Source organism: Amphibalanus amphitrite, unplaced genomic scaffold, assembly GCF_019059575.1.
Source record: "Amphibalanus amphitrite isolate SeventyFive unplaced genomic scaffold, NRLGWU_Aamphi_draft 000156F_arrow, whole genome shotgun sequence".
Lineage (NCBI taxonomy): Eukaryota > Metazoa > Arthropoda > Thecostraca > Balanomorpha > Balanidae > Amphibalanus > Amphibalanus amphitrite.
This window is the reverse complement of record NW_024881651.1, coordinates 752,909-776,648: the sequence shown is the minus strand read 5'-3', so window position 1 is coordinate 776,648 and position 23,740 is coordinate 752,909. Positions and strand designations below refer to the sequence as shown.

The window sequence follows — 23,740 nt, the reverse complement described above, 5'->3', positions numbered from 1 at the left end:
GGTAGAGCTGGCCCTGCTTACGGGTTATAGCCGGGATGACGGTAATTGGTTTGAGTGGCGGTGGCCTGGCCGGCGCGGCACAGTCTTGCACGGCTGATGAGACGATAGCGTAGTGGAACGCCCGTGACTAAGGAAAGGGTTCCCACTATGGGAAAATAGCCTTTTATGTACCGTAACGGCAGTGAGATTGAAGGAACAGCGACTGAAGTAACAGCAACCGTGAATATGGGTTGACATTCACTGATTTTCCAGTGGGCCTGCACACGGTCCAAATACCATTTTTCAGTGTTGAAATCAACACTATAATAGTCGATGCCACCTAAGTAGGTGCTGAAAATGACGGCAGCAGACTCTCGGCCTCAGCCTCAGAAGGTCACGTTGTGAGACTGAGCTCTTTAATCTGCGGCACATGGCGGATGATACACTTACACGTGGGCGCTTGCTCGTAACTAGACCGGACCTCCGGTGGGTGCCCGAACGGTCGCCCAGACGGAGGTCACCCAAGGACTTCTCCAGCGCCTGAGGAGCCTCAACGGGATGATGACGGCACTGTGTTTAGTGTAAGCTGTTAATGCTGTTGTTCAATTTGCCGTGCCCGCTGAGCCGAGCGGTTTTGTGCCCAAGCCGCCCCAGGGCGCATCTATAATACCGATGGCTTAGCAGGTGCTCGCTAGCCGAGAAGTGGGACTCTGCCGCCGTTAAGCTGTCGATGTGCGATTAAAGGGGAGTGGCAGTCGTCGCGGTGGTTTTTAGCGTGCTGCTGCCATCGCGTCGGCTAGCTGTGCCGCCTGTGAGAACGTGTGGGTCTCCTGATCGTCACCGTGCCATGTTTCCCATGTGCCGGACTTGCGAGCCGGACCGCCCTCACGCTAGAACGGCCGCTGTCGTTATATCGAGCCTCTCTACCGTACCGTCCGCCGCTGGGGCTTACGGCGTGCCGCCTGGGTCATACACTGTTCTCTTGCCATACGTATGCTTCCTTAACGATTCCGATTTTATGTAAGTGCCTATGGTGACCTTGCAGAATGAGTTTTGTTTATGGTGACCACACTTGATATGGAGAGTGCGCTTCTCAGCGTTAGGGGCTTGACCTCACACGTCTCATTGTCCCTTTTCCCTCGGGCTGCCTTGATTTTACCCAAAACTTCTCCATTCCCGTTCCTCTCGACTCTTTCACCAAATTTTGCCCGCTAACTCTATCCGGCCGGCGCCAGACCAAAGTTCGGGCGGCGCTGCGGCAAATTCTCGGCATTCTGGCCACTCGCTGCCTATACAAACTCCTGAACTCGCCGCAGCTACGGCCACTCGGGTGCCACTCGGGTGCCGCTTGGGTGCCGCTCGGGTGCCGCTTGGGTGCCGCTTGGGTGCCACAGCTGGCTCGCGGGCCGGTTCCTGCGCATCGGCAGAGGTCACCGGGGACGGCAGCGGCGACGTTCCGACGCGCGCTGTCACAACTCACATCCGTGGCCGACTGCAGGCTGGAGTCGGCCCAGAATCTGACACAGTTCTGGAGTGTGAAGGCGCGCGCTCGCGAGGAACTGTGCGCTGGGCCCAGGTCTTGTTTGCCTTGCAGGCTCGGGTCGGCAGGCACGTGGTCTATAGTACGTACGCCATTCTGGGGTGGTCGGGCAGACTTTTAATGTTCCGCATATTTCAATGTATTTATACGTACTGGCATAATCTAAGCTGTTTTCACAACGCAAGTGCTGGCGGTCCATACATTATCTCCGATTTATTCAGAGTGATCGAGAGCTTACCCTACCTCAATCTCAGTACCTACCTTATTTCTTTTCTGTTACGGTGCCAGATTTTTGTCATAGCTTGTGAAGATGACTCCTCTCAAAGTCAAGGCACAGTGTTACACCCTTTAGTTCGTCTCTAGTCGGTCCGCTATGACCTTTTGCCGGTTCAAACGAGCCTCCGCCGACCCGGACCCGACGAGGTGCGCTCCAAACTCCCAGTTACCAACGCTAGAGCCCGGCGACCCAGCTCCATTCTCCATAGCAACCAGGCCGAAGGCAGTGGAGCGGAGCGTCGGCGAAAATGCTGTGACGTCACGTTCTGGGAAATTACCCGATGAAGATCGAGGACGTCTGGTACTTAAGAATCTACGACGTCACACCAATCAAACGCGGTGGCTATGACGTCAGATCATGAAATGGAGTGGGCCCGGCCATAGTAAGTGACCGGGCGGCCGCCGTCGCTAGCGGCAGCTGTGCCCCGCCCTGCGCCCTGTCGGCGCTCAGGATCCTCTGGCAGTGCTCACTGGTCAGCAACCGACAATGCGGTCCGGCCAGCAAAGCACCGATGGGCTCGCACGCCAATGTCAGTGTCAACATAGACCAGGAAACAGGACGGGTCATGGTCAGAGGCCACGGGAACTAGGTTGACTAGGTCATTAGGTCGATATGAAGTTAGCCAGTAGCCATTAGGTACTCGTCACAGTTTAGGAGCTAGAGTTTTCCTTCCTGAGCTGGGTGATGATTAATGCTTCATTCCCCAGGACATATTCCATTTTAATATAGTATAGGCGTCATCTCAACCCTTTTTTCTTTTTACACAGAAATAGCACTTCTTCATGTCAACCTCCATTCCCCTTCTTATGCCGGGAAATTTCCTGAACTTTCCTTCCAGTCTTGGGGCAATTATAATAGATCTTCGCGACTATATCCATGCCAGAGCCACCTCCCGAACCTCGCACGGCGTGTTGTGTCCGCCTTTGTCGGCCCAACACCCGTCTCCGGGGGCGGTGTGCGGTCCTCTGCCCTGAATTATTCACACCGGCGGAGGTCACAGATGAATGGCGCTCCGCGGTGGTCCGAGGGTGCGCCGCACTACATCCGTGCTGCCGAGGGAGGCACGAGACACGCTGAAGGACGGAAACACCCGGCAGCTGGACAGCCAGCTAAGCGCTATTCTGAGCCGCCTGAGGCACGTCGCTGGCGGTCGCGACCAGACCTGACAAAGACTGTTCTGAGATATGTTGAAAGAAAAAGAAAAAAGCTGACTAGGTAGATCCTGAGACTTGCCAATGCCGGTTGTCCTGAGACATGCCAATGCTGGATGTCCTGAGACGTGCCGACAACTGCCCTGATCCTGCCCAGGTCAGTCCTGAGACCTTCCGAAAGCTGTCCTGAGACCTTCCGAGGGCTGAACTGACACATTTCGAAGGTCTCATGTCACTGAGAGCTTTCAGAGGTCTGCCTGTGTCGCTGTTAGTGACATTACCTTTCTGGGCGTGATAAGAGAGCTCTCTCATGTCAGCACTGACGCCGCCAGACGCAGAGGGACACGACGACTGATCACAATTCTACCACTGCACTGGGCTGTTTTATCGTCGGCAAATAAACAGGAGTTATTAAAGTTGTGGAGTGTTTTAACGGTAAACAGTTCTGGCAAACGATATTACGAGCAATAAGTCCAACTCTCCAAAACTTGTTTATCTATTTCGATGGGCAGACGGCTTTTTGAACGCGGTCTCCTTCATCAAACGTAAGCAATATCAAATACTTTTCGCCAACTTAAACGACTGTTTAGCCGCAACTGGAACAAAGTTCCAGTTTGCTGATAGTCCTGTGCGAACTCATTCTTTCCGCGGGTGTTTGCCATACCATGAATTGAATATTCGGATACAAGTTCTCGCCGAGTTATGTCGCTGGTATTGTTTTCTGCCGCCTAGAAAAGGTCAGACGTGTTAATGAAAGGTGTTCGGTGCCCATAGCGCTCTTGGTTGAGTCCTTGCATATGCTGAGATACGTCGACCGCAATTTTGAATTTGTTATCCTTCAAACAAAACACCGTATCTCCGACGGAGTATAGCGAAACAGCCATGTGACCAGTTGCTTCGTTCAATGCATGTTTAGTGCGCCAAATGACTCCACTTCTGTAGGTCTTTACTCGCGGAGTTTTCTGAGCGCTCTCTGTGAGCCCATAGTTCCCTGTCGATGTTCGGCTGGTCTGAGTGGTCCTGGTCGTTGGTCAGCTCAGAAGGACGATAAAAGACGTGAGCGGCGAAATACGGGCGTGCCAGCCGCGGCTCGGAACACCGGAATCGCCGCTCCGGGCTGCTAGTGGTGCAGGGGTCACAGGGTCAGTTCGGTCGGTCACCCACCCCAGAGCGGGTCAGGGTCAGATGGAAGGGCGACCTGCCAGCAAGGTCATTGGGCATTAGTCTCGATCCTAGTGAGCCATAATGAAATTATTATCAGTCCCAGCCAGGCTCAATTGAGAGAACAGTCCCGCGACCCGGTGTAAGGCCAGCATATCTATCCCGGTTCCATGGGGTGATGGAAGAGCCGATGTTGCATCGATCCGTGATCTTGCGAGACTGAGCAGTGAGCACGGGCAGGAACTGTGAACGAACCAGAACTGAGGACGGACCAGAGCTGGGCACGGCTCGGAACTAGAGGCATGAGCTGGGCATTGACCGAAGCTCCGAGCTGGGGACGGACCGGAGCTGAAGGCTTTGAGCTGGGGACGGACCGGCCGGTGATGGAGCTGCAGTGTTTTGGAGCTGCGGCATGGAGCTGGAGGCCGGCCGGCGCCGGGGTCGTTCGGAGAGCTGGGGCCGGGCCGGCCGGCGGTGGAGCGGGTGCCGCGGATTACCGTCTGCCGCTGGCGGCCGGCCGTTAATCCGTGTCGTTAATCCGTGCCGGGCCGACCGAGCTGCTGCTGCTCCCGCGCCGCGCTGTGCTGTGCCCGTCCGCCGGCCTCGGCTCCTTGCCGATAGCGCCGGCCGCCGCTGCTAATGGAGGAAAAGAATGCCAGCAGCGGCGGCGGCGGCTCTGTGCGGCCACTCCCTGCGGTGGCCGCGCCGCGGCTCCGTGCTGCTCGGATGTCGTGTGCGGCACACGACGTGTAGCGCGCCAAAAAGGCCGCCGCCGTGCCGCCGGCGCCGCCTTGTCCGAGGCCGGCCCATAGAACATGTGTCGACGGCAGCCGCCCTCTGGTCTCCGGCGGCGCGTCATGTCAAACACACGGACATCGGAAAGCCGGACACGGCAAATCCGGATGATGGATGTAGCTGCGATATTTTTGTACAACTATTGGCGTAGTTTTGTGAGGTAGCGGAACGCTTCTTTGGTGCTCCGCCTTCATTGTTATAAGTTGTATTTGTGCGATGGACTGGCGATCATAACTGTGAAATGCAATTATTCGTGAACACCAGTATTTCTTTGCTCTTTCTTCACTCTGTGGTTCTATGGTCCTTTAGACGTGCTTGTGTAAGTTATCAGCGCCGATATGGATGATAACACATAACGTGGTGAATAGCTGTTCCCAGAGTTTTAATCTGTTCCCAACATATACCGAACTCACTTCCCGGATAAGTCGAAACGGCGTGTGTCCGCATAATTATCCATTCATGTCGGTTTGTGTTCGGAATAACTCAGTTCCATTTCACGCGCGGTCCAATCAGCACCGTGTGGTGGAGGGCAAGGCTCAGTGGTGTGAAGACGTCTACTGATGCGCTGATCGACATCTTATGATGTGTCCCGAGGACTAGTGCGCTCGTCGAGGCGCTGTGGCCCGCCTGGTCTCCGTGATTCTGACAGCCGGCCGCGCACCGTGACAGCGGAGCGATGCTGTTAGGGTGTGGTCGGCGGAGGTCTGACCGACAGGCTGGCAGGGCTCGCCGTGCCGGCTGCCAACCGGCCGTCCAGCGACGGTGGAGTCTCAATCAAACCGCCGCCCGAGGGTTATGTAGGTCAGGGGCCGGCCGACCGCCGTCCCAGGCCGGACGTCCGACGGGCTAGTAGGCTGTGCTGGACGGACGTGTACTATTCGACGGTAGTGACTCCGTCTCCGTGTTACGGCGCAGACACGGGTGGGCGGCCGCCGCTGCTCGTCTCCCAGTTCCCGGACTCTGGTCGGCATTTACGTCGGCATTTACCATTGGGCAGTTACATACTGCCTCCGTCGGAACTGTGCTCGGAATATTGGATGGCTTTGAGCCCGGCTAGTAAAGCCGACGAGCTGTTACCGATTCAGGGCGAATTGCCGACCGGGTACAGGATCCCGTTTCCGATCACAGAAGCCACTCATATTGGACGGACGCTTGTCCTGCCGCTCCGGGGAAACGCCAATTCACCAAATCAAACGTATCGAATCTCGGCCGCACTTTGAGCCTTCGCTCGACCGAATAGTGGGCGCAATCAGTGCTTCTCGGGGCGCCAGCTTTCGCGGTACGGTGAGCGGCAATCGGTGAATGAATGTATTCACTGTCTGGTGCATGCAATGCACGTGTCTGATGGAGTCGGCACTCACATTGCTCCTGCCAACTTACGGACCCAGTCAAGTGTTTTGCTTTGATACTCCGCTTCCGATAGAGTTGATAGCCTACTCGCATATGCGCTGAGAGCTGAAGCACCTGCCCTAAGCCCCTAAAACCCTAACACACCTATACTTCGGAGTCCGGGATACTATAGTTTATTTAATATTATTGTGAGGCTTATTGTGTTGCCCCAATTGCATTCTGTGGTTCATATCCAACGATGAATAGCGTGCCTGATGGCTTTCCTATGGCCGAAGCATCCACAGAGGCCCAAACTTTTAATGCTGCCGCTGAAAGGTTGCAGTTTAAATAGAAGACCGAGAGCACCCCGGGGACCATTGGGTGATGGTGTGTTATCGGGCCGCTGCTTCCGGTCCGTCACCTGATCTGTGTGTGCTTATGTTGTGTTGCAGAGGAGCCGGCTAGGTCAGATGGTGGTGCGACACCAGCCAGTACGGGTGAGTTAGCGCGTTCGGAGGTCCGACCTCAGTCAACGGGTGATTGTGGGGTCGTTGAAACAAGCCGACCATGGGCTGCACCTGATGGTCTTCCGTATTGCTATTTGTAGATTATTTATGTTTTTAATTTTATTTTATGTTTTCTTATTTCTGGGTAAGAACTAAGAGTTGAACGGATAGCTGCAATAAAACTTAGTGGTGTGATTGGTATTCAGCAGCAGGCGTTATTCCATTTGAGTCATGCTCTGCTGTAGTTGTAGGCAGCCGGCGTCCTACCTATATTTTGCCCCTCTACTGTGATGCCCTCTACCGTTTAGTGTACGTGGCGGTTTATTATATGAAAATATCTGTTTCTCCCCCATTTGTCAGGTACTGCTGTGGTTCAGTCGATCCGACAGCCGCAGCAAGGCACTGTGTCGCGCCTGCACGCGTCTCCAGCTCAACTATGACGCCGTGTACAGCCAGGAGCGTGCCATGGAGCTGTTCAGTGCCAATAGTCCGCAACTGGTCATCATCGACCAGCGCAACAGCAAGCCCGTCACCGGCGCGCCCGCCCTGTGAGTTCCAACAGCCTTGCTGGGCCGCTGCTCACTGGTCCCGGGGAGCTCACTAGACACGGATCACTGGGGGTCAGAGGTCACTAGTCACTGGGGGTCATTACAGGTCACTGGTTACGGTTTACGGTCACCTCGGTCACTGATCACTTAGGCTACCCAGGTCACTGGTCAAGGGTCATTGTGGGTTACAAGTCACAGCTTATTATGGTCACCTAGGTTACTGGTTTCTTGGTTCGCCGAGGTATAGCTGGTCGCAACATCCAGGATGTGACTGCTTGTTACATAACTGGCGGAGGTTCCATCACAACATGGCTGCTATTCAACAAGGCGTCTTTGCAAAAACTATGCACGATACACTGTGAATGACACTGACAGCGTTTGACAATAACCTAGGTCTTCCTCCGGTTGAACTACCTCACTATAACCTCACTCCTCCATTTCGCCTGCATCAGTTCAGGATCTCACCGACCGACCAGCGCTGTGCTCGTTGCTATCCGGAGCTGCCAGGTCCGGCGGTGGGGGAGTGGGGCACGTGCGTGACTGGTGCCGCGCCCGTGCCGCGAAACCGTCACCGCAAACGACCGGTACACACGAGCCGCCCTCCCCCCTCCCCCTCCGTGCCGTCCCCCACCGACCAGTGAACATAAACACGGCACCTGTGGAGGGCTGTGGCGTGGAAATCCGAGAAATGTATCGAAAGATTTAAGCGCCGGCGATGAAGGGGAGAGAATCTGATTTGAGCATGGGCACTTATGACTTGTTTGTTTTGGGTAGATCGAAGTGTGGGAAACAATTCTGAGCATAGCGGTATTGGAAGAGAGATGTTGCCCCTAGCGGGGGTACGGACCGGTCGGTCGGCCTCGCTGCCGAGATGGACGACCCGGTCGTGACTGTGACATGTCTCGCGCCGCGCTCGGCCACCGATGACGTCACGTGTCGCGCGTCATTACCTCGTGACAGGGCGCGTCGCACGGCCGGCCGCCGCTCGTTTGGCCTGCCCTGGCCGCGTCGGCGCCCCCCATATATCATCAGGCCGGCACCGTTATCACCCGGGCTCGCCCCGCGGCACGGTGCATCTGATGATGGTGGGCCCATCGCGCCCCCAGCAGTGGCAAACGTTCTCCTGGCCGGAGGAAACAGAATGCATGGGCCTTGCGTTAGCCTTCGAGGCAGTGCGCACTTTTTCATCCATGACTTCAAAAGCAGCATGGCCTTGACTATTACAGCAGCTACCGTCGGCAATCAGGCACTCTCCTTTTCTAAGCATCCACCATCACTTCTTCGGTAGTTGAAAAGTGCCCGGTCACCATACGTTATTCAGCGGCTGCCGGGCTGCTCGCTGAGCCATTGATTCCGGAGGGGCTGGTGGCGTTCTCAGCGGGTCGGCCCGGTGAGAACGGTCCAGGAGCGGACGGACGGTGACTGAGCGGCTGTCGGAGCTCAGAGGCGAGCTGTCGGCCCGTCGCACCCGGCTCGCCGCCATCCGACTCCGTTTTCCGACGGCGAGAGAAAAGGTGGCGGACGCGTGGGTGGCCGGCCTCCGGGTCCGGGAGTCTGTGGGAACCACCCCGTGGGCGCCGGATATAGCGACCTTTCTTCCTCCGGGTCACCTGTGTCCGGTGATCAGCCGCTTTGAGACGATCCGGTCGACGACTACTGTTAAATCAGCCGATTTTATGCGATTATTTACCATGCTCGTCATGCGAAGACAGACTTTTCTCGGTAATCTTTTGTTGTGCTATAATTTTGTATTGCATTTATTTTTCTTCATGAGTTCGTTAGTTGTATCCCATTGCTTGAGACTGGACGGTAATCATTTTACGGCTAACCTACCCTTTGTGATGTCACTCCTATGTTGCCTTATCGCTACGAGTGCTGCAGGAGGACTGGTGTGCTCAAATCTCAGCCTAATCAAACTGCAATGTGAGATGAATCTTCCCTTTTAACACGGCAAAGTTATGACTTCTTGAGTGCCGCTGCTAAAACGCCGTGAGTTAGAAGTATGCCATCATCACGTACGTAAGGCACTCGGTAAGATTGGGCTGGCTTGGAGAGCCAGAAGATAAATTACTCCTGCCGGCCTGCGAGCGTGGTCGGGCAGTCTCGGGCCCTGGCTATTAGCTCGTTCTCTGTGTCTGGTGAGTGTAAGAGAGGCTGTGTTCTTCGAGTAGGTCCGTAGGTAGTGTCTGAAAGGGGAAAGACAGATAAACGGAAAGGAGAGAGAACGAGAGAGAGAGAGGAGAGATAGAAAAAGAAAGAGAGCGATCGAGAGAAAAAGAGAGAAAGAAAGAGAGAGAGGGAGAAAGAAAGAGAGAGAGAGAGAGAGAGAGAGAGAGAGAGAGAGAGGAAAGAAACGGAAGATAGAGGGGAGTGAGATGAAAGTAGAGAGAAACAGGATAGAGATAACAAAAGTGAGGGAAGGAGATAAGAGAGAGAGAGAGAGAGAGAGAGAGAGAGAGAGAGAGAGAGAGAGAGAGAGAGAGAGAGAGAGAGAGAGAGAGAGAGAGAGACAGAGACAGAGACAGAGACAGAGACAGAGACAGAGACAGAGACAGAGACAGAGACAGAGACAGAGACAGAGACAGAGACAGAGACAGAGACAGAGACAGAGACAGAAATAGAGGAAGGGAACAGGAGAGCAAGATGGCGAGGAATGCCCGCGCGGTCGATCGTGCGCGATGGTGTCGGCCGGCCGGTCGCAGCTCCCACGGCTCCGAGGTCGCTCTTCTAGCACCGTCACGACCGCGCATTGTTGGAGGCTCTAATCGGACGCACGTCTGCTGGTCATGCGGGAACTATGCGGCGTGTGATGTCAGCAGCGGGAGAGTGGGGACGATGGCGAGGTGGCGATCGTAAGTCCTTGGTCACACCGTGCCGGGCGGTGCTTCTGACCCGGACATGACGCTCCAATCCTCGCGAAAATCATATCCTCGCACTCCGAGATCGACACAGCCTTGTTTCAGTGTTCTTCTTTTCAATCACACACACACACAAACACACGCTAATAGCCTATCGAACGCCACGCTTTCCGCAATATACCCATCTTTAGTACTGCATGTATAAAGCGTTTCGTGTGCGAATCTGTGCTCGTCCTTCTACGTGTGTATCACTGCTCGTGTATGCCTCTATGGCTGTATTGTATGCGCTGCTCTATGGTCTATCGGCCCACTCACGCCTGCTTTCCTTTCAGACAGCTGCGGACCAGCAACCCCAGCTGCTGTGCCGTCATGGTGGCGCTCGTCAGCAAAAGGTGGGTGACGTCAGCGTGACGGCAGCCTGACGTCATTCGTGACGTCAGCGTCGCGTCGGTGTCGTCGGTGTGCTCACAGTGTGTCCGTCCATCAATATTAGCGGGCTGGACAGAAACACGTGTCCGACGGACCGGCGGCGATGTAGTGTGACCGTGATATCGGAATGGGAGCTTTGCTGCAGCTGCCAAACAGTGTGTTTGCTTGATCGCGGCAAAGCTTCAGTGAGCGTGAATGTTTTTCCGTTTAATTGCCTATAGGTACCTGCGTAACTGTCAGTTTGCTCGCGGTTGGTGCTGCATGTGCCCAAGGGGCTAAAGCCCATGGGAAGAGGGAGTATTGAGCGCCGTTAAGTCTATTCAGAACTCTCAGCCTCTGGGACGCTCCCAGCCGCTTCGCTCTGCCGTCGCCCGGACCAAACTGCTCTGACGCTACCACCGCTGCGGACCAACTTTCCCGCGTCACAATCAGCCGAGCGGCATGTGTGACCGAGATTAGGACTGTTCCTCTCTGTGCTGAACGCTCTTTATGTGTCTGCAACACAGCCTCAGCTATTTTGGCCGCAGAGCGCTGGGACGTCGCCCGGACGACGCGCGACGGTCGTGCTGGGAAACCCGTCGCGTAAATTTCGACGGCACCACAGGGTGTGCCCTGGTCGTGCCTGGCACACCGTGGGATCCGTTATCCGGCGGACACGCGTGTCCTCCAGATGGACACAACGAGTCATCTGGGTGGCGGTCCCGGACGTTTATATTGGAACGCACATAGAGATATGTAGGCAAAGCTATTTAGAGGTGGTCCTCAAATGTATCATATCACGGTCATAATATAGGCTGTAGCTATCAGCTGATTAACTTATAAGATGAATGTTTTTTGCGCCCCTTACGGCCTAGCTTGTGTAGTTTTTTTTACACGATTTTCTTATTCTTCATGTTCGTTTTATTTGCCGTCGAAGACTTTCGAAAGGCGTTCTGAGGTTCCCACACTGGGGACCTTGGATCTTGACTGTATCCCGTCCACCGCTACAAATAACTGTCAGCGGTCTCCAATGATGTCGGACGGTCCAGGTTTTTCCAAGGGCGCCCATGATGCCATTCCACCCGATCGTGTCTTTATATTACTAATAATGATGGACTCAGCCTTAAAACGAATGTCACCCGCCCAAATTATGAGATGTAATAACACGATAACAGCTTCTTTAACACACCGCTAATTGTTTTTGCCAGCAGGCAAGGTGAAAACCATTAAATTGTAACTACATGTTTTAAGAATGCTTTCGTTTTCCGTGCTTAAATGTGCAAAGATAAGGGTGACTCTGCATCGTGCCTATAGGCGTGATGCCGGCGGCACTGACGGTATCTCAGTCACTTTCCTAACGCTGCGCTGTACCGTTTCAGCTTCCTCTCGAAGGACGGCGCGGCGACTTCCATCCTACAGAAGGGCTTCAACCGGGTGAGTCGCTACCCCTAGCGCAGCTTCAACTGCTGCCAGTGTGCTTTTGTGTTTGAGTCTGTGTGCTTTGCTTGTTTTCTCTAGAAGCGAACACGTTTGGAATCGTGTCTCACCCAGGGCATTGTAAACCGATGAGTCAGAGACCAGAGTTGTAGTTTTAACTCGTTCACAGTTTAGAGACCTATCCTCAGGTCAGTCATCCGCTGTTCCGGGCTTGTTGAGCCACAAAACCCACTGACGAAATCGTCTGAGCTCGGGGCACTTAGCTAGCACTAAGCAATGCGGTGTGGAAGTGTTCGTGTATTTGCCCGCTCCGGTTTACAACGTATTGCAATTAACGCCAACTGGCAGTAATCCGGCCAAAGCTCGGCCTATTTGTCCGGCCTCTGGATTTAGGGCGTGAGCACGTGCGCTGCAGAGAACTTTGCCGAAAACATCTTAGTTCGTGAACAGGAGCTGGAAAAGTTTTTAATGAATTTCTTTGATGTATTCTGCGGGAAAGTAGTTTTGGTTTTGCGAAGGAAATGACTTTTTATTCAGTACTTTCGCCGTTTCACCTATTGCAACAGAACAGTTGTTGTCACTTGCCGGTAACAAAGTTTGGTACCGGTCCAGTCGCTCACTGCTTATGTGTTTGCCTTATTAAATAAACACTTTCACTGTTTTCTTTTGCTGCATTGTTGCTGACATATCATCAACTCATCAGTCACATGCGAAGGAAATTTTTCCTCAGCTATCTTATTCATTCTTTTCCTCTAGAAATTTAGGTATGTACCTGCGGCTCTTTTTGGCAGGGATTTGTCTTGAATTAGTTTCTTATGCGCAAACACATGACATTCTTTATGTCCCCAAGCCATTTTATTTCTATTTTACATATTTAATTACGCAGCGCTGCATAATCACTTTCCCAGCATTACAACATGCAACGACGAGCCACGAGATCGTTCCCAGCAACGTTTTAATTCAGTGGTGTGCTCGAAAATAGTGCATGACGGCAATTGCAAGTTAATCGGTACCTTTATCCGAACTGCTTGCACTTAGCAACGCCATTGCATGAGTGACAACACTCCTTTTGGTCTAGTGGGTGACTTCGGCCTTACGTTTGATATTTTCATGGCGAACAAGGTCAATGCCTACCTACCCATTGGGTATAGCTCTATCTGTTTGATACGTTTGTTCGTCATTTAGCTATATCCAAGGACTCCAGGGAATCACTTCTATTAACCCTCGCCCGCACATGGGGGGGGGGGGGGTGGTTGCCACCCCCCCAGGCAGTCTTTCTGCTCTGCACTCAACATTTTTAGAGCTAGAAGGCTGATTTTTCGTATAGCTGCTCGTCTATCCTTTCTTGATGTCCACTGAAAATTTCAAGTTTCTGTGATTTTTGGTTTCGGAGATATGACCTTGTTTTTCAGGTCATGTCATGACCCAAATGGCCAATTCTCAACATCTTGCGTTTGCCATGGGCCTTGTGAGCTTTTGACACCCTGATTTCGGCCTTTTTTGCCAGTCTTACCTCCCACCTATCATGGAACATGTTGTTCGACGATGTACAGGGGTCAAGGTCAGGGTCAAGGTCAACCTAGGTCATCTAAGATAATTGCGTTTTAGGCAAGCTGAATTTACTTTTGTGAAGTTTTTTGACTGCATTTTTGGTAAAAGCTTCTCAGATCATGATTTCATGAGATATGGACCCAAAAACAATCGGTGCACACATCAGTATACACACAGACACACAGAGACATACAAACACATATAATTGACCTTGACCTAACTTGACCTCAAATGACCTCAGCAGCAAAATTCTGGTCGGATAGTGTGACAAAGAGGTTCTAGCTGGCTTGGCACCAGAAAACAGCATCGTCATCGGTATTTGATAAGCAGCGCACTTGATATCCAACGATGACCCAAAACAGCAACATTTTTTAGTTTGACCTGACCTGGAAGGTCAATGACTGACCTGAGAAGGTAAAACTGGGTATCATTGGATTCGTCTCTTCCCAAAGAATCTTTTTGGTCTTTACTGCTAAGCTCTATCTCCAACAGGAACGAAATGGCGCGGGGGGGTGGCAACCCCCCCCCCCCCCATGTGCGTTCTAGGATGGGAAAATGGCATATGCGGGCGAGGGTTAAGTCCTGAAGATTTCCAACTTAATTTTCCATGGCTTGGGACAACTTTCCATGACTTTCGATCGGACTAACACTTCGATTACGGAACTGATTCGGGGACAGAATGGTTGCGTTTTCGTAAATAATTTTTCCGCCGGCATGTTGTGACATTTACCTAAATTCTTCCGCTTCTGTCCAGCTCCACTTCGGCATCAATTCCCGTCTCCACTATACCGTCTCCGCTTCGTCCCAGTCCCTTCTCGTCTCCCTCCCGTCTCCACCCGGTCTCTATATCCCTTCTTCGTCCAGCCCCGTCTCAATCCCGTTGGGTACCTGTAAGTAATTTTGCCTGTAGGATTGCTTATGATAGGAACAAGATCGAAACAGGATTGGAACAGGATCTCTCAGTAAGATCGCTTAGAATCAGAGCAGTATCGCTCGTGACAGGAGCAGGATCGGAGCAGTATTGCGCGGCAGGATTCCTACGGATCGTTCAGCATCCCCCTTCGGATCGTTCAGGATCTCTCCGGATCGTTCAGGATCTCTCCGGATCGTTCAGGATCTCTTCAGTTCCTTCAGGACCGCTGAGGACCGGCCGGCAGCCACCCGATGGCCTCGCTGCCCATGTGCCGCGCCTGTTACGTGCCGCGGTCGGGAGCCGTAACTCGCCAACATGTTCGGTCGGCCGCCCCAACCTGTTGGCTTACGGTGGCCGGCCGGTGTGCCGCACCCCTGACACGGTGGGGGGCCGCACGACCGACACGACCTACACGTGGGAAACCGCTCGGCTCGATACTCTCTCACTGCACCGGGCCGTGGGCTCCTCTTCCTGATTGTGCGCGCCGGTCGAGTCAGGACAGTCGTTCGCGGGAGGAAGGTGTTGGTTTGATCAAGGGTTTGATATGGGTAGCATTTTTTATACGTTTACAATGGCAATGGAGCTTATTTGGCACGCGTTGATTATAGTATTAGGTATATTCCGTCTGGAGCTCCTACTAAGTGGAAGTAATCGTGTAAATTCAATGAGTAGGTATAAGTACCTGTCAACAAGAAATATCTGGCTGCAGCGCAGTTCAGTAAGTAAAGTGTTGGCTTTATGTGGTTATCTTATTATCCTTCGCCGATTTGTACAAGGCAATATATATATAGTACCATAGTACCTATTTTTGGGGAAATCATTTGACATAGGACACATACCGTCGATTCGGACGAAACCATTTGTGAGCACAGCGAATCTACACCGGAAATGAACCACACACTGTGCCTCGGCGCGTGGTGGAACGCTTCCTATCCAGTATCCATGCTCGCCATGTAGCCCCCCAGTGCCGGGGCTCACATTGAGCCGGCCGCAGTTCTGGTCGACTCCTGGAGCTGATTGAACTGCGACAGAAACCTTCCCGGGAGCGGGCAGAGTGCGAGAGCGGCAGGCAGAGGGCCATCCCCAGGTGAGCCGAGCGGCCGCCGGCGCGGCGTAAAGGGCACATTAGCCATGGTGCGGCGGCTCCAGGAGAGCCCAGCGCGTATTGATTCGACGGCGGCGGCTCGGTCGGCCAACTGCTCGCCGAGCGCTGGCCGACGGAGCTGAGTGGCCGCCGACCGGCCGGCCGAGCGCCACCCCGCCCCGTCCGACCCGACCCCCGCGGGTGCGGTCCACCGATCATACACAGCCCCCGCGGGACAAACATCGCCCGCTGACAGGATCATGTGCAACAGCGGATGATGACGGACGCGCCCGGCCGGCAAACGCGCCGTGAGATTACTCATCTTGGCGCAGCGTGACTCGTAAATCGCCGCGCCGTATATACCAGCGAGCCTCGGAGTAGCCCAATATTAGATGAGGAGAGCACCTTATATTAACTGCTGTGATTAATTTGGTGGCTCATAATGCACACCATTGGAGGGTAAGCTGGCGGGGCGGCAGCTGCCGCTGGCCGTGAGAGAACGTCATCAGGCGACCGTCGGGTCACGGAGAGGTCATAGGTCGCGGTTAGGCTGGTGTGGGCACGTGCGGCGTCGCTCCGCCCTCAGCAGTGTGCTCTTTGCGAGCGTGTCTGGTCGCTCCTGCTGCCGTCTAGCAGTAAGGGAGCGGGGGGGGGGAGAGAGGCTGTTGCGGATCGCTCGGCCCTCTACTTGGCCATATCACACCACCTCTCTGTAGGCCCACTCTCTGCGTCCGTCTGTCTGGTGTGTTCCGGTGGACGTCAGGCTGACCCAGTCTCGCCAATAGCTGTCAGCGCCGCCGCCGTCGGCCGACCGTCGACACAATCGCGCCGTGACGTCACTCGGAGCCTGCCGGCGCCGCCCGCAGACCACTAATTAAACGTCCAGTTTACTAACTATGTCCCGACCGAGTTTACGAACTATGTTCCGGCCGAGTTTACGAACTATGCCCGGCGGTCGGTGTTCTGGGAGATAGCGACAGCGCTGGCGGTGGGTGGTATCGTGTTGTGTGGGTCTTGTCCGCGTCGAGTGTTGGCCAGGCGAACAGCAGGTGGCCGTCTCTGTAACTCCGTCCCCTTCTATGTTTGAGCCCTGTGCTATATGCTAAAGCCACATGTATCTAGCGGTAGCTCCACGTCAGGACTGATGGAAGGTGGTGGCTCCCCGTGTTTTAGCTTAGTGTGAAGGCTCATCTCCGCATCGGAACCGGCGTTATTTTGTATCGTAGTTCTGCGAGTCAGTGCAGTGGTAGCTCCGGATGTAGTTCCGTATCAGGATCAACGTTAGCTCCGTATCAGTATCGTCGCTAGCTCCGTATCAGGATCGACGTGAGTTCCGTATCAGGATCGATGTTAGCTCCGTATCAGCATCATCGTTAGCTCCGTATCAGGATTGACGTTAGCTCCGTATGAGGATCGACGATAGCTCCTCCATATCAGGATCGCACCTTTATCAGGATCGACGTTAGCTCCGTATCGGGATCGACTTTGGCTCCGTATCAGGATCGACGCTAGGTCAGTATCAGTACCTATTGATGTTAGCTCCGTATAAGGGTCGACGTTAGCTCCGTATGAGGATTGACGATAGCTCCGTATCAGGATCAACGTAAGCTCCGTATCAGGATCGACGATAGCTCCGTGTCAGGATCGCACCTTTAGCTCCGTATCAGGATCGGCGTTAGCTCCGTATCAGGGTCGACGTTAGCTCCGTCTCAGGCAGTTTTTGATCTCCCCATGTGACCGCTCGGCGCTCACCACCGGCATCCTCCTCCCTACCCCGGCGGACCGGGTTAAGAAGAGCTGTCCCACCGATATCGTCATGACTACCACCGCGAACCGCACTGGGACAGGCCGGCGTCCCGCCGGGAGCTCTCGTGGCCGGTCAGACGGCCCCAGAGCACGCGATGTGATTAGCCGGGACACATGTGACGTCCACTCGGTCAGCGTCATCCAGTTACTGGAGGAGCTGCCCCGCCCGCTCCCCGGCCGCCAGACACGCAGCCCGTCGCCGAACGTTATTACGGCACGAGCCGAGCCGAGCCGGGTTCGCCGTACCCAGATGCGTGCCGGATGTCCCCGATATCCGCCGTGATTACATGATCTGAGCTGAGGGTGGACTTATAGAGGTTATTGTATTCCGACTCTTCCTCCACGATCAGGTAGATATAGCTGTCGTTTGCGTGGGACGGTGAATTTCGGCCGTGTAAATCTGAATAGGTACATACCTATCTACTAAATTTGTACGACATTGCGCTGTTGTTGTGCTCTTGGCCGATGTGTTTTCGCGCGCTTAGAAAGTCTGCTACCCTGGCATTGTCGTATTTGCGCTGTGACTTAACCACTTCAATGTGGAGGTAGTCCTTTGAGGCCATGTTACATATCAATCAAAATGTCATATGGCTTATGAATTAGGCCGTTATATTGGCGCCGTATAACACTCTATGCTAGCGTACCTTATAACCCCAATGTCGTCATCACTTATGAACAATGATTATGTTCGCCGGTCCCAGAAGTTCAACCCACTCGGCACTCTCATTACATGCGGTGCCCATCAATCTCTTGGATGACTTGGCTTCGCGCCTGTTATAAGTAAATTTATCTTATAGATTAGGTATTATTTATCCGGTCTTCACGGGGTTCCTCCGTAGCCAACCGTTTATCCACAGCCCATTCAACGTGCGTCGTTGTTGAACCATGTCACCCTCCTGCCCCAATGACGGTTGCTTGACCCAGTGTAGTGTATGATCTTTGGTGTGATCCTACGCGCTCAACGTCATCATCAACAACTTCTGACCGGACGTTGTTCCTTTCTACCGACTTCTTCCTTTCTAATGACGGTTGCTTGACCCAGTGTCATGTCTGATCTTTGGTCTGATCCTACGTGCTCAACTTCATCAACAAATTCTGACTAGACGGTGTTCCTCCTTCGACAGTGGCTTGTCGAGAACACCAGCGAATCTTTCTGCGTCAACGAGCTGGAGCTGCTGGTGAAGAGCGACGCTGAGCCGCAGGCGCGCCTGCACGCCACTGACGCACTGTTCACGGCACTCAACGAGTCCAGGGACATCGTGGAAATCACGGACCACGAGTACAACGTGCTGGTGAGTACGAGTACGAGAGACGGGGTTGGTGATGCTGGTGAGTGGTGGTGGTAAGTGCTGGTGAGGATGGTGTAGGATTGTGGTGAAGCGTGAGCGCTGTATTGGTGGAATAGCGAGCAGACGTGCAGGTGCAGCTTCTGGGAAAATGTGAAAGACAGTGCGATGCCTGCCTTAGGTTAGGTACATGGTCGTTGTGCCCTTCAAGCTTAACATTACACAGTGTTTTCCCATTTGTGCGCTCCTTTCAGTGAAAGCTAGGAACTTCACTGCTTTTATGGTATGGAACTTTTCGAAATTATTTATGCATATACATATGCAATATGCATGGTAATCACTACTCAGAATTTTCTGAAAGTCACCATTGAAGCTTAAGTCTAAACCATCTTTTCATTCAGGAATACTGAAGATGGGTTGCAAAACTCGGTGAATGAGACCTATAGTTCACAGTTGCATCTAAAAACAGCACCAATACCGGCAAAAGAGCTTTTGTGTCGACTCGTGACTGGGTGCCCTACGAGGTGCGCACCTCCGATTTGACTGTACAAGCAGCTAGTGTTGGATGCGGGCTGCCGAGTAGTTTGATTGGACGGGTTTGGAAGTGTGACACGACCTCAACCGCCTTCTGTGTTCCGCGTGGGCCGCTTGCCTGCACCATACACCGCTGGGTGGGGGGCAACCAGGGAGTGTCTGCGCGCGGGGCGCGGGGGGGGGGCGACACTTGCACCAGCCGTTTGTACTGTGTATATGTGTGTGTGCTGTGCGGCCGGACTGGACCAATTATGCACCCACCACCGAATCCCCGCCGCCTGCCACCGCGCACGGGCAAACAGGAGCGAACGCCGGCGGGCGCCACACCAGCCGGCGGCTCGAATCGATACGCAGGCCAAACGGGACGGGGCGGCCGTGCGTCTAATGTGCCTCTAGGCCGGTCTAATGTACTTCAATGTCTGCATAATGCGTTCGCTGGCTGAATAATGCCGGTCCCGCGGGTGTTGGCGAGCCGACCACACCTGGAAGGGAGCGGGGCGGGCTGCTGTCAGCCAGCTCGACCTCACGCAGCTGCAGCGCTGCTGCAGCGCAGTCGGACCGAGATTGTTTTACTCGTGCAGGATAGATACTCGTAGACTCCCTTTTCAGACAGCTGGTGACAGGATGACAGAGGACGTAGGAACCTAGCGTTGGTGTTGAGCACTGACATCAGAGGAAGAGAGAGTGTGCTTTTGATGTCTTATTTTATTTACGTATTTCCGCGACAGAATTCAGTGGGACAAAATGTGATTCGATAATCGTGTTCGTTTGTTTGCGCATAAGATCCTGTTTATAGCTAGTGTTCTTGACATATTATGGTTTGAACACCAGCATGAGAGTGCCTACTAACCTCGAATCTTTACTCCGCAACATTTGCCTGCCTGTTGTGACTGCGTGACATGCCATGAGCTTCGCTGGTCTTCCAAAACGCGCCCCGGCCCCACATCCGTCGCTCACAAAGACATCTCCTCGTTGGCTTTCAGTACGTGAACCGGACGTGTCTGGACGTGCTGGGCCTGAGTCGGGACGAGATCGTCGGCCACCACCTACTCAAGGTCCACCAGCTGGAGATGACTCGGCCAGAACAGGCTGAACAGTTGGTGTCCCAGCTGAGTAAGGGCCGGGAGTTCGACGGTCACTTCATGTGTCGGAGAAGAAACGGCGACAACCTGCTGCTGCCGTGCCGCGCCTTCCCCGTCGCCGCCGGAGGACGGTTAGTGCGTGGGGGATGGTGAGGGGTGGAACGTGGTGTGGCGATGAGGGTAGGTAACGAAGAAACCTATAAGAAACCTATAGTAGATACTATACCTAGGTATAGTGCTGTGACGATGAGGTTAGTTGTGTGACGAGGAAGGGGTGGGATGAAGTGCCTTATAACGATGAGGGAAAGAAGGGTTGTTGGTGCAGATGTTGCGGTGGAGATAGCTGTGTGATGACGTGGGATAGTCGAGTTTGACGTTGGGGATACAGGTTCGATGTAACGCTAAACAGCAGCAAATTGTTCGCTTCTGCCAGCGCCAGCGTCCGTCTTCGCCATCGTCCGTCCATGCCTGGTTTCTGACTTCCCCTTCTGCCCCAACTTCTTTCAGAGCGGTGAACCACCTCGTGTTTGTGAAGGAGTGTCCAGCGTTCGTGCTCGACCGACCACCGCCCATCTCACGGATCCGTACCCGCGCCAGCGTCCGCTCGTTACGGAAACCCTCGTTCGACCTGCGAACCACCAGCAATGGTGAGCGGCCGACCGCGGCCCGGCGCCGTGTGCGGTGAGGCGCCAGAGGACAATGGTCAACCCATGGTGGGTGGTGGAGGGTGGTGACTGGCCGCTGGAGGGGGCTGCCCCAGTCACAGCGCAGATTTAACAGCCAAGCGCATGACCCGCTTCTGCCGTTCTTTTTTTTTTTTTGTTGCATATCCATTTAATGCCAAATCAACCCCATCGTTGTATGTTTTGAAGCCGTGTTTTCAGCAGGTTTATATTGATGTGCGCAAAGGTACTAAATGCACTTATAATATAACTTGTCTGACCATAAATAATTCGCTCACAAAACGTTCCCTTTGATTTTCCTCTTCCATGTTTTCTGAACTGTATGTCAACTCATTTTTATCCAGCATGTCCTCGTCATGTACCTAATTATAATGCATTTTTTAATTGGTCATTGTCTTTTCAAGCTGTACCAGACTGTTGACGTTACCCTTTGAATGTATATAACAACTGTTTATCTTCAATTAACGTTTCTTTTTGCTCTCTGGCTGAAATGGTGGCATGTTTGTGGGACTAAGCGCAGTTCATACCGTGAGGCTGACATGCAGTTAAACGCTAACACGACCCAGGTAATAAATCAATGCTCATGTTCACTAGTGCCGGATTGTCGGGACAAGCCGACACTAGCCTTATCGCGAACACTAACGGATCTGTATGTATGTCGGCCTCGCCGTATGAACCTGCCTTTATGGCTGGCTGGCTGGCTGACCCCCGGCTGCTGGCTCGCCTCTGACCGACCCTTGGCTCTACCGCTGCCGCTGGCTCGCCTGTGCTAACCCTGTACCCGCTCTGCATCCGTCCCCGCTGTGTTCGGCACTCAGCAGCACTGGAGGACCTAGAGCGGCTGCTGGCGGCCTCGACTGACGAGGACCCGCCCGAGGGCGACCCTGCCGCCGCCGCCGCCCCCGCCCCCGCCGCGGCGGCGGCCGGTGATGGGCGGGAACGTGGTGGCAGCCTCGGGCTTATAGGACGCGTGCTCCATGTGCGCCAACGCTCAGGTAGCGGGATTGTGTGCCTCGTTGGGCCGTATTCAGGGGCTAAATTGTCCGTCCATCCGCCCGTCCATTCGTCTATCCATCTTTCCTCGGTCTGTCCAGTCTGTCTCTGTCTGTCCGTTCAGATTGTTCGTCGGCTCGTTCCTTTCTTCGTCCGCCTGTTCGTCCCCACATTCGTTCGTTCACTCGCTGGCTTGTTCGTTTCACCGTTTCTCGTTCGTTTGTTCGTATGTCATTTGTCCGTCCGCTCGTTGGTATATTTCGTTTTCTCTCATATGCTGTTCGTCCATCTGTCTGTCTCTGTCTCTGTCTGTTTTCTCTGTCTGTCTGTCCTACATATTTGTCTGTCTGTCGTCTGCCGTCCATACGCCTCCTAATACCTCGGATCCTTTGGGTGAAAACTGGCCGTCCTGTTGCTCCGTCTTGCCCCATCAAGAGACCAGTGTGTCACTGGAGATGGAGTTATTTATCCATAGGCTAGTCTTCAGTTGTAGACTGGATATTGTAGGACTAATACCCATAGTCGAAAATAGTCGAGATGCAGAGGTAGAGAAATGACCGTCCAACAGTGAGACCAAGAATGTAAAAAAAAATTGGCATGGTTTGCCGTGTGCTGCATGGGAGCTATGGCATTCATTATATTGTGGAATGTTGTTAGTAATGTCGCTCACTAGTGCCTCTTCCAAGTGCCCAGTACACCATAATGGGACTCGAAAGTGATAACGTTTTATGGTGTGTGCTGTCCCAACTCCCATGTGCAATGCGCATAGTGTACCTACTGTTTTGTGCCAGGGGAATGCTTTACATAGTAGTCTATAGTTTTTATCGACTATTTATGGCAGAATTCGGAACGCCTATGCACCTACAGATCTCTTCTCCCGTCTGTATGCTTTTAGGTGGTTACACCAAATGTGCATGATCATTTGTAGCATGAGCTTCAGCTTTCCGATCTACGCTCTGCAAAGTGTGTACATATGATTTTGATCCGTCTCAAATGCTGCTTATATATGACTGTAACGTGGCTTGCTTATGTTCTTTATGTTGTAAAATTTATATTATCCAGGTTTTGGCCGTACACCGGCAAGAACTGAATTTTGGCTACCGTTCTGTGACAGGTATTGTTTGCTCAATGCTGGCATTACTCACACATGCCGGCTAAGACTGCATCAATGAAATCCACCTATCGATGTGATGAATAGACGTGATCGATGTGACCTGAATCCCTCCCCCCCCCCCCCCGATGTACCCTGGCCTTGATCTCACTGTGCGTTTTCCCCGTGCTCTGTCCTGACCTCGCCCCTCTCGTCCGTGTCAGGTTCACATGTGGTCGTACGACGCTCCAGTCTGGCCAAGGTGCCGCCGGGAATCGAGGCGCCCATCACCAAAGTGATCGGAATCATCCTGGCGGCACAGCAGGCGGCGCCCATGTATGTGGCACAGGCACTGGAAAAGGTGAGTCTCCCTAGTCGCTGCTGAGGAGGGGTGATGATAGTCTATGGTGTGAGTGTTAATCCGTGCCAGGTCGGGATATGATTACATGCTGTACTGCCGGCCTTGTCAATGAACCAAGTCGGCGTGTTTATTTGCTTTCTGTCTGGTGTATGAGGTGTCATTTAGGAAGGGTTTGCGGCGGGTACGTCGTGGGCTGAATGGATGATGGATGTCCTGTCACTGGGAACTGACACCTGTCTGTATGTCTGTCTGTCTGTCTGTCGGGGAAGCCTGTAGGAGTGACTGGCGCAGCGGGACGCGATTGTTAGGGCAGTGGGGCACCATCGGACCACAGTGACGGCTGCCCCGCCCCGGCCAGCTCCGTTTGT

At 53.5% G+C, this 23,740-nt stretch overlaps 1 protein-coding gene across 3 annotated transcripts in view; it reads left to right on the top strand.

Annotated features, from left to right (window-relative positions):
• Positions 1 to 23,740, top strand: part of LOC122383154 (high affinity cAMP-specific and IBMX-insensitive 3',5'-cyclic phosphodiesterase 8A-like) — a 74,453-nt gene that overhangs the window by 43,547 nt on the left and 7,166 nt on the right. For 2 of the 3 annotated variants that reach the window (XM_043369316.1, XM_043369317.1), the window contains exons 3-11: positions 6,685 to 6,729; positions 7,099 to 7,286; positions 10,477 to 10,536; positions 11,932 to 11,986; positions 18,468 to 18,635; positions 20,147 to 20,376; positions 20,753 to 20,892; positions 21,747 to 21,923; positions 23,236 to 23,372. In XM_043369316.1, coding sequence (XP_043225251.1) covers positions 6,685 to 6,729; positions 7,099 to 7,286; positions 10,477 to 10,536; positions 11,932 to 11,986; positions 18,468 to 18,635; positions 20,147 to 20,376; positions 20,753 to 20,892; positions 21,747 to 21,923; positions 23,236 to 23,372 — 1,200 coding nt within the window. The remainder of the gene's footprint in view (positions 1 to 6,684; positions 6,730 to 7,098; positions 7,287 to 10,476; positions 10,537 to 11,931; positions 11,987 to 18,467; positions 18,636 to 20,146; positions 20,377 to 20,752; positions 20,893 to 21,746; positions 21,924 to 23,235; positions 23,373 to 23,740) is intronic. The other variant, XM_043369318.1, reaches the window with a different exon arrangement.